Consider the following 10,768-nt stretch of genomic DNA (forward strand, 5'->3'; position numbering starts at 1 on the left):
AATAATGAATGAAGTGTAAGTCAATACTATTCATCAATATCTTGACATCATCATCCACCCACATGTATGTATGTAAGTATGTTTGTTTGTATGTATGTTTGTTTGTTTGTATGTATGTTTGTGTGTATGTTTGTTTGTTTGTATGTATGTATGTTTGTGTGTATGTTTGTTTGTATATACGCATAAATGTACGTACGCTTGCATGTTTATACACACCTATTTTACACTAATTAGTAAGAACGGTTCTCGCAGAATTAAAATGAAAAATTTTTGCTCTTTTTTGATTTTTTGATTTTTCATCAGTCAGTGCCAAACAAGCAGGGAGTTGCCATTGCACATGAACGCAAAATAAAAGTTTTCCAAAATATTTGTCAATAATTATTAATAATTATAAGTTTTATTATTAATTATAGTTATTGTTAAAGTCAAAAACGTGTTATAGCTACCAGCTTAATGAACGTAAGACTGATTTTTACAAGTTTTTGTTCTCAATACCTGTGTATGTCTCCGATCATTAACATCTAGAATCAATAAGTCAGTTGTATCCGTTCATTATGTATTTATACCTTCATTATTATATTTTTATGATGTTATGTTTATCTTTTGAGAGAAAGGTTTCATATTCTTTTCCCTTGTTATTTTTTTCTTCTCTCTCTCTTTTTTTTTTCTCTCTCCCTCTCTTCTCTCTCTCCCTCTCTCTCTCTCTCTCTCTCTCTCTCTCTCTCTCTCTCTCTCTCTCTCTCTCTCTTCGTATCTTATACCTGTAGTTACCTGTAGTTTATGATGTAAAAAAATCTTGTCTTGATTTGAAGCATTTTTGTGTGTATGTTATAATGGCAAAGAGATTTCTGACGTTCGAAACGATAGGTTAATTAATTTGTTGGATGTTTTAATGACGATTTTTGGCATTAATTTCTTAAACATTTGGCTTGTCTGTATGTTGTTGTTTGTCTGTCTGTCACTCTGTCTCTCTGTCTGTATGTATTCGTGTGTTAGTGTGTATATAGCTGCTTCTTTAGTTGATAGATGCCTAACAAGGCTGTCATCTTTCAGACGTTCAAGAAATGATGAAGATGAATTTAATCTTTAATCCTTTAATTAGAGTTAATAATCTGAATAATCTTAATATAAATGCAACTAAATAGTCATTTGTCACATTTATTTAAAACTATAAATTGTTATTAATAATTTTAATGCTAAAATGTGTACGTACACTGTTTTATATGATGTATGAGTCTCCGCGCTAAACAAACTTATACGTATTCAATTTTAAAACGTACCAAACGTAGTCTGTGATTAAAAGTAAATAGGTAATACGATGAATGCGATACTGAGGATTGTGCCTAATTTGTCCTATTGCCAACAAATTCGAGTCAAATTACTTCTTTTTTTTCATTTTTTGCATTTTTTAAATATTGTATTACAACTTTAAAAACAAACTTCAAAAAATTCCATTCAAGTGTTGAGTTTCAATCACTTCTTATAATCATCCAATTACTGATCAATCTGTTATTTGCAAACTCATCAAATCAATATTTCCAAATATTTTAATTAAAATATAAATTATTGAATATTTAATCTAATGTAATAATATATTTTATTATATAATATTATAATTTCATAATTTTTCATTGAACCCCACTTAAAAGACTGTAGTGGTGTTCAAAAGGATGTTCCCTCCTAAACTGTACCCTCCAGACAAAACTGGACCATTCATGCCTAAACTGAAGAGGAAGCATTACGTGTACATGCTTATTGAAGACACCAATCTCAAACCAGCTGGAAACATTGATGTTATACTGGCCACAGATATTGATGGTAATAATTACTATATTATTTCATATCAATTATTTTGACAAAACTTTTAGCCAACAAAATATGAAATAAATGTACTAAAATTAAAATGAATCTATTTAAATATACACTTTTTCATAATTTTATAATATTATTTGTTTCCTTTTTTCAAAATTGGAAAAAATTAGGATTAGGATTTGAGGGGGACATAGTGAATGTTAAGAAGAAATTAGCCAGGACCCACATGCTTCCAACCGGAGTGGCCCTCTATGCCTCACCAGAGAATGTTGCAAATACTGAACACATAAGAAAGGTAGGATGGGTTGATCATACTGTTTATTACAAATTTGATTTGACTTTAGCTAATATAATTAATGTTTCCTGTTTAAACATTATGGTATGTTTGGTATGCTAAATATAATATTTAATTTTTTAACTTTCATATTCTATAATACATTTTTTCTTCTTGAACTTTCAGAAGAATGAAGGCAAGTTTAGGCAGACAGAATCAGCACACAGGGTATTAAGGGATAGTTATTAATTCAGATTTTAATTATTTTTATTAAATTAACTTTTCATCACTTAACATTAAGTCTTTATATCATTTGTAAGTTTGAACTCATATTTTTTATGGCAAATAATATCATAATTTGTTATTTATAATTAGTTTTATTATAACTAAACAATTTATAATTTCTTATAAAAATCAAGATTCTTAAAGAGCTAAGTGGTATGACATTACCAGTTCCAATGAGTTCTACAAATGCATGGACTCTCAATAAAACTCATGTGAAAGTTGCATTTAGAAATTGTGTAAGTTGACTTCAAAATGTATATTTTTCACGCATAAATTTCTATAATTTTATTATAATTATATATTTTTATGATTATAATTATTAATAATTATAATATTTAATGATTTTTTTCCTTAGGGCATTGAGGTAAATGAAGAATGTTTGAAAATGCCTGAAGAGGAAATAACAAATCCTGGCCAGTATTATGTTGAAGTCACTGTCAGTAATTAGTCATTTTTATTTACTTAATTAAATAATCTTTATTTAATCATTTTTCAATCAATAAATTAATAAATCAATCAGTTTTGTTAGAATTTTAGTTTGTGTGTATTTTTGTCTAGTTAGAGTTTGGGCATAACTGTATTTATACATGTATGCATTTATGTTTAAATGTATTTGTATAATTGTTTTGCAGGTGAATAAATTGAATACAGTTTCAGTTAAACTGCACGTCTACCACCACCACAAAAATGTTCCGGCCGTTTTGCCACAAATTTGGTCTAAGGACCCAAAGTTTAAATTTGACATGGTTGACGTTCTTGCTGAAGCTGCAAAAAATGTCAGATTAAAGTAGAGGTCGAATGAACGTTGCTCCGTTTTGGAATTTTTAGTGTTTGAAATTAATAAAATTAAAAAAAAACTTTGGTGTTCTTTTTCGACTGCAAGGGCTCGCTCTGTTTACCGAAACGTTCATTATCGAAGACAGGGTCATTTGTCTTTGGTCCAGCCAGACACTTTTTTCAATTATTAATAGTTCTTTGAACGATATTAAGGATTCGGTTTTGTTGATTCATACTCTTTCAATTATTCAAATTTCGCCATTATTTAACAATTTCAAAACCAGACTGTAAATTTTGTTGAAAGGTAAGAAACAAATTTATAGAAATTTATAAATTTGAAAGTAAATTTTCCGCAAAACCAGTGAATTGACAAATTTGAATTTGCCCTTACACTTCATCATCATTTTTTAATTTAAATTTACTGATTCTTTAAAAAAAACTTTAGACCCAGTTTCGGCACCATGTTTTTAACTCGATCTGAGTACGATAGAGGTGTCAATACATTTTCTCCTGAAGGACGACTTTTTCAAGTTGAATATGCCATAGAAGCTATCAAGGTAGGTGCCCAAACTGGTGATTGTTTTTAGGTTTTTTTATGATCTTTTAAATTAAAATTTACGTATTTTATAATTATATATATATTTAAATATAATTTAAATATATTTAAAACATATTTAAATATAATTATATATTTATAATTATATTTACTTACAAATCCAATGATCTTCTATTCATGATTCATTTCAAATTTTTTCATAAACAAATTTACTATTATTGTACGAATTACTTAGTGCTTACTAATTTTTTCCTAATTAAGCTTGGATCAACAGCAATAGGCATTCAGACGCCAGAGGGAGTTGTGCTGGCCGTCGAGAAGAGAGTCACATCTCCATTGATTGAACCATCTAGCATTGAAAAGATATTTGAAATTGATTCTCATATTGGTTAGTATGCATGTTCTTCATTCATTTAATACTTTATTTTATAAATACTTAAATGCCATAAATAATGATTATGAATAATAATGTCTCCCTACAACATTCTATTTGGCAGGATGTGCCATGAGCGGGTTGGTAGCTGACTCAAGAACTATGATTGATAAAGCTCGTATGGAAGCACAGGTGAACATACACACACACATACAATTATATATAAATATACAAGTATACACAAATGTGCAGGCATACAAACTGTTGAACATAAATATATACAAAAATGTACAATTAGGCGTAGCTAAATATATAGAAATATATATATTTTGAGTATGGGCATATGTAATTGTTTGCAAACAGATATATATCAGCACAATCAATTCAATCTACTTACTTACTAACCAACTTAACAATCAATCAAACCAACCAATCAGTAAACTAATCAACCACCCATACAATTTATCACAAACGATCAGCAAACCAATCGTCTAATTTTGTTAGCACCATTGGTTCACATACAATGAAAAGATGAAAGTTGAGAGTGTGACTCAGTCAGTCAGCAACTTGGCCCTACAGTTCGGTGATGATGATGCCGATCCCGGGGCTATGGTTTATTATTATTATATTTATTATTTCATTCTAATTTTATTATGATGCTATTATTATCATATTAAACAATGTTCATGCTGTGATGTTTTGTATGCTGCATCTTAGCCAAACTGTACTTTTTAGTACTGCACAATCTATTGTATTCTATTATTACATTGTAAAAAAATAATTATGGACAGATTTATTTATAATTATATATTCATAATTATTATTGACAGAGTCGTCCATTTGGTGTTGCCTTACTCATAGCTGGCATTGATGAGCTAGGGCCCCAACTGTTAGTATTACACACACACACACACACACATATATATATATAGTGTGTCTTTTTAACATCTATTTAATCTCATAAAAATCTAATTTCAATTATTCATAGGATTCTTTTAAACATTCAATATGATATGTATGTGAACAAAACTAAGTAACACCCATCCTTTTTTCATTAACATCTAGTTAATTTCCATTATTTATGGCACCCCGTTAAAGGTTCCATATGGATCCTTCGGGTACCTTCATTCAATATGATGCTAAAGCCATTGGTTCTGGATCAGAAGGGGCTCAGCAGGCATTGCAAGAAATTTTTTATAAAGTTTGTCGATTGATGTATTGATATATCGAGTGATTGATTAAGTAGTTGATTGTTGATTTAATTAACTAAATAATTAATTAATTGGTTGATTAGTAGAGTAATTATTCATAATCAGCTTGAATAATTTAGGATTTATCTGTTAATGGGTTAATAAATTGACTAAATGATTGATTGATTGATTGATAAATATTTTTTATATATGTTGGTTGGTTGGTTGATTGAATACAAATTAACAACAACATCATTCATATGTTGTTATCTTAAATTATTCAAGGATATGAAACTTGAGAATGCCTGCGTTGAGATATTGAAGATATTGAAACAAGTTATGGAGGAAAAACTGAATGCCACCAATATTGAGGTAGCCACAACAACAACAACTATGCCAAAAACATCAATAATAACGATAAACTAACAGCAATAACATTAACAGCTATTATACTAACCATATGATAAAGAATAATATTTAAAACTATCATAACACTTAATGGATAAACATTAATTAACATAAACATTAGTTTTATTAATTAGTTAATATTAAATAGTAATAGGTATTATTCTTTATTATTGAAAATAATTTTAAATTTTCCCACGACAGATGGCGACAATAACTAAAGAACATAACTTCAAACTTTACAATTAAACACTAGTTTTATTAATTAGTTAATATTAAATAGTAATAGGTATTATTCTTTATTATTGAAAATAATTTTAAATTTTCCCACGACAGATGGCGACAATAACTAAAGAACATAACTTCAAACTTCTAGATAAAGACGAGCTGCAAAGATTCATTGACAGGATTGCCTAAGTAAAGAAAACACACACAAATACGTACATACATACATACACACACACACACACAAATACTTACACACACACAAATACCAACATACATACACACAAATACCAACATACATACACACACACACATATACTTAACAGTATCACATTTAATCCATTTCAAAACATGATGGCAATGTTACGGTTCTCTATTAATTCTATCTCTATTAATGCTATCATTATCATTGTTTATGTTGAAGATTGGGAGGGTGATAAATTGTGTTCGTTGTTTTTGTCTTAATTTATTAACGCCGGTCTGTACGCTTTAAAAGGCAAGATTTTTTTCCGTAGAAGCAAAAGTTAGTGGAATGAAAGATAGAATAAAATATAAAATGACGCAATACTACGTTTGTAAAAGTGCATGTATGTAGATTGTGTGTGTGTGTATATATATATATATATCTGTATCTTTATATTTACTATATCACTGTATGTATAAATTTGTGGTATCGAGTAATTCGATAATAAAAATTAGGATCATACTATGCAAGGCTAGAAAATAAATACAAAAAATTAAGCAACATTGGACATGTATGTGAGTGAGTGTATGCGATAGTTTTTGCGTGAATGTGTGTCTGTGTTTTTGATTTAGTTTAAATTTCATCTTTATAAGCATTGTTGACAACAACATCTTCGGTATTCTCACTGTTGTGTATATCTTCAACATCATCATTATCATTGCTATCATTGTCATTACTATCGTCGTCATCGTCTCTAGCACACCTGAAGCCGAGGTTGTAGGCAGAACTGTCTGGAGTGTTGGAACTCCTGGCACCGCAACGATATCTGTAGCAGTGTTGCTGTCGTGTCACGTAATTATTATCATTTTGATCTTTGTAATTATAATAATTATTGCAGAGGAAGAAAGTGAGAGAGAGAGAGAGGCATAAGGAAAATAAAATGTGAAGAGGAAGAAAAATGTACGCATGCAGAGGGGAAGAGAAGAGGAAAGAAAAATTTTGAGGTGTAAGAAAAGAGAGAAATGGAGAGAGAGATATATAAAATGAAAGAAAGAGACATATTAAGCAACAACAGCAACAAAAAAGAAAGTTAGACTGACTGAAAGAGAGAGAGAGGAAGAAAGGGAGAGAAAGATAAAGAGAATAAGAGAAATAACGCCAATTACTTTGGTACACATAAATGAACCTCCCTTCTTAACTTTGTCACTACCACCTGGGGGTCCAGCCTGGTAAAAGTAACAATAATAAAAAAAATAGGAATGATGATAATAATATAATTAACCATAATAATAATTATAATATCCTAACAAATTATGAATTAAATAATGGTAGCAGATAATCGTTAAAATTTGGGATCATAATATTTACTGGATTCACAGGCAATTCTTCCTGATGACGATCCGGATGGTGGTCCTGGTGATGATGATGATTAGCTTGCCACCAATCGGCCACCCATTCCCAAACATTGCCGATCATGTTTTTCAAACCGTGAGTCGTTTGATTAGGATAACTCCAAACCTTTGGAGTAAAAATAGAACAAAAACATTATAATCACTGAATATTAAATAAACATGTATATAAAAGTGGAAAAAAAACTCAAGAACAAAGATATGACAATAACATACGAATCTAAAAAGATATGTTTAAAAACAAACAAAATACAAAGGATAATTATGGAAATATACAAAAATATAATCAATTATAGAAATATATAAATATGTGTATGTATATACTGGACATGTGCTTGCGTATCCATCATCTTTAGTGTTTTCAGTCGGGAAACTCCCATGCCAGATATTCATGTAGTGATGATCTTTGGGTTTTTCCAAATTCCCCCAAGGGAACAGCCTTTAAATAGAGAAAAAAAAACATTTAAATGAAAATTTAGATGAAAAATAAATTAAATTTGTTGATTTCATGAGATATATTAAACAATCTACCTGGCCAACTCCAACATTAATATTCATTATTTAACATCAATCTAATTTATATACTTACTGTTAATATTAATAAATAAATAAATTAATTAATTAATAAAAAAATTCATTTATAACAAATTTCTAAACGTGATTGAAGTCTATTTGAAGCATGAGACCTATCTTGCTTATTGTTTCTGCACGCTGATTCCCATTCAGCCTCTCTTGGAAGCCTTTTACTTTTCCATCTATGCTCGAAAAATGAAAAAAGAATTGAAAATAAATTATCATTTTATCTTCTCTATGTGATCTTCTTCTAATTGTTCACAATTACTACCACTACTACTTCTACTACAACTACTACTACTATTACGACTACTACTAATATAAAAAAAACTAAAATAACAACTTGCAAAATGCTGTTGCATCATTCCACGACACGTGGACAACTGGGTGATCCATCCTTTGAAAGTAGGAATGAAAGAAAAATAACTACATAAACAAGCACACCCATCGACGTATCATACACACACACACACTCACAAGCAAACAAACACACACATACATACACACACACTAACATACAGGTGGGTGATATTAGAGTCAGGGCCCGTGGGGTGCATCCAATCAGCCCCATTCACTGGCAGCCACCATGGAGCCGCTGCGACCTAATTTTATAAAATATTTTTATACAGCATCACATTGCTATACCATATTATACATGCAATACCTACGGCCTGATTGATTGAAGATTTGACTTCTTCACTGATGAACGTTTCAATGACGTACGAGTTGCCAAATCTTTCAGCCTGTTGTATCATTGAAAACATTAAAGTAGAATAAAAAAACTTGATGAAATATTATTATAATAATTAAAATAAAGTAAAATACGAAAAATTTATTGATTTTTATTAAATCTATAAAGATGATTTAACTGTTTAACAATATCTACACATATTTCGACCTAAAATACATTAGATTATTAGATTAAGAAAAAAATTATGGAGAAATTATATAAACATAAAGTAGAAGTAATGTTAGTTTTTAAAAACAAGACAAATTTATAAATTTCATACTTCTGTAACATACCCAGTCTGCTGCACAAACTCGCTAAACTGCAAATTGCTAACTTCATGAACGTCCAGCCAAAACCTCGCCAACTTAACTTTTCTAGCCGGCCCCTCCCCATCTGCTGGAATGATGGGTTTATAAGAGCCAATGCCGTAGATCCCACCTTCCACAGGAACCATCTCGTCGTAAAGTTTTATATTTTTGGAATTAATCGATTTCAAAACTTCCGGATTTTTGGAATCAGAGTCTGCTTTTGCTTTGGTAGTGGTTTGGCGATTGGCTGCTGAGCAACCACAATCTGAAGTTTCCGGTTTTTTAAATGTATCGTGACTGCCTGATTGAATTTTCGTTAATAAAAATGCATTAAATATTAAAATGTTAAAAATTAGCGATTGCCATCTACAAATCATGATAGAAAAACGATTTGAAAACTAGTTCTGCTCAATATTTACAAACGCTTAAAAGGGAACTTAACAAAGATAGTCAAGAGGAGACTTAAGATAAAGAGAATAATTTGAAATTTAAGTGGGAGGCCAGTCAATGATAATGTCTTAGATCGAAATGAACATATAATAACATACATATTTACATACATACATATATACATACATAAATGCATACATACATAAAAACATACATACATACATAAAAGTTTAATTAATTATTTATTTTATCTATTTTTCTGTTTATTTAATTCCATTTTCCATACTTTCCATGCACACACATTTTTTCTGTGTTATTTCTTTTTCGTAACCATCCTATACTATTGCTGTAACAGTTTTTTGTGTTTGCCAGATTCTGATACTTTAAAGAATAATAATAAACGAAAGAGAGAGAGAGAAAAAAGTCTGACACTGATTGATGTAGCCATTCTGGAAATAACACCTAATAAACTACGTTGAAAAATTTTGGGCAACATTCTGTTGGTTGTATTGTCAGTTTGGTTTGGTAGTTCATAGTGTATGATTATGTATGGATGAATGTATGAATGATTTTATCTATGTATGTATGTTTGTATGTATGGGTGTGTGTGTACGTATGCTTGTATATACGTGTCTTCGTTTGTTTGTACATGGGTAAATGTATTAATTTAATACATACTAGTGTATGAAAGAGTACTTCTTTGTATTATATTTTATTGATGAAATGATGATGGAGCTGATTCCATGTTGAAATCTGTTGTTGTTATTGTTGTTGCTATTACTATTATTATTGTTATTATTCGTATTTTTATTATCACCCGTCTTTATGTTATTGTTTATGTTTGCTCTGTTGAAGGCGATGTTTATCAATAGCAGACAGCAACGATTATGTCTAAAAGATTTCTGATAAGTTCATTGTAAGTTCATATTTCATTTACCCATGCATACATACAAACAAACATACATACATACAAACATACATACATCCATACATACATACTAAAATTCATTCAATCATTCAACACACACACATTTCATCAACGATCTCAATAGCCATCGCTCCATCCTTTTAACTCTTTTATTTCTCACACGATTATTACCATAACTTTGTTCTTACAAACTACAGCAGTTCTGCTACTACTACTACTAATACTACTACTACTACTACTAATACTACTACTACTACTACTTCTACTATTACTACTACTACCACAATTCACCTGCATGCTGCTGCTTACATTTTAATTACTGAAGCAGCCACACTGATGACGTCGACAT

General features: G+C 29.9%; 2 protein-coding genes across 2 annotated transcripts; one reads left to right on the forward strand and one right to left on the reverse strand.

Annotated features, from left to right (window-relative positions):
* Positions 1-3,360: 3,360 nt before the first annotated feature.
* On the forward strand, positions 3,361-6,341 carry HELRODRAFT_185707 (hypothetical protein). Its single transcript, XM_009022208.1, is given in 10 exon segments — positions 3,361-3,452; positions 3,594-3,705; positions 3,966-4,095; positions 4,205-4,269; positions 4,582-4,689; positions 4,908-4,966; positions 5,176-5,278; positions 5,553-5,639; positions 6,009-6,133; positions 6,151-6,341. The coding sequence occupies 8 exon segments, from the start codon at positions 3,610-3,612 to the stop codon at positions 6,087-6,089; spliced, it is 729 nt and encodes a 242-aa protein (XP_009020456.1). The 5' UTR covers positions 3,361-3,452; positions 3,594-3,609; the 3' UTR covers positions 6,090-6,133; positions 6,151-6,341.
* A 58-nt stretch (positions 6,342-6,399) lies between these two features.
* HELRODRAFT_100558 (hypothetical protein) lies at positions 6,400-9,489 on the reverse strand. Its single transcript, XM_009022209.1, has 9 exons — positions 9,074-9,489; positions 8,732-8,806; positions 8,583-8,665; positions 8,407-8,460; positions 8,177-8,245; positions 7,815-7,929; positions 7,450-7,599; positions 7,248-7,307; positions 6,400-6,921 (listed from the first exon to the last, which is right to left on the reverse strand). The coding sequence occupies exons 1-9, from the start codon at positions 9,476-9,478 to the stop codon at positions 6,715-6,717; spliced, it is 1,218 nt and encodes a 405-aa protein (XP_009020457.1). The 5' UTR covers positions 9,479-9,489; the 3' UTR covers positions 6,400-6,714.
* Positions 9,490-10,768: the final 1,279 nt, after the last annotated feature.

This window comes from Helobdella robusta (assembly GCF_000326865.2).
Source record: "Helobdella robusta unplaced genomic scaffold HELROscaffold_31, whole genome shotgun sequence".
In the NCBI taxonomy this organism is placed as follows: Eukaryota; Metazoa; Annelida; class Clitellata; order Rhynchobdellida; family Glossiphoniidae; genus Helobdella; species Helobdella robusta.

What these genes read in the sequence shown, in the direction of transcription:
- HELRODRAFT_185707 (XM_009022208.1), top strand. Translation starts at nt 3,610, where the DNA reads ATGTTTTTAACTCGATCTGAGTACGATAGAGGTGTCAATACATTTTCT. An exon ending in AATTGATTCTCATATTGGTT is followed by an intron (nt 4,096 to 4,204) that starts AGTATGCATGTT and finishes ATTTGGCAGGAT; the next exon opens with GTGCCATGAGCGGGTTGGTA. An exon ending in TGAATGCCACCAATATTGAG is followed by an intron (nt 5,640 to 6,008) that starts GTAGCCACAACA and finishes TTCCCACGACAG; the next exon opens with ATGGCGACAATAACTAAAGA.
- HELRODRAFT_100558 (XM_009022209.1), bottom strand. Translation starts at nt 9,478, where the DNA reads ATGATTTGTAGATGGCAATCGCTAATTTTTAACATTTTAATATTTAAT. An exon ending in GATACGCAAGCACATGTCCA is followed by an intron (nt 7,600 to 7,814) that starts GTATATACATAC and finishes TTTACTCCAAAG; the next exon opens with GTTTGGAGTTATCCTAATCA. An exon ending in AAGAATTGCCTGTGAATCCA is followed by an intron (nt 7,308 to 7,449) that starts GTAAATATTATG and finishes TACTTTTACCAG; the next exon opens with GCTGGACCCCCAGGTGGTAG.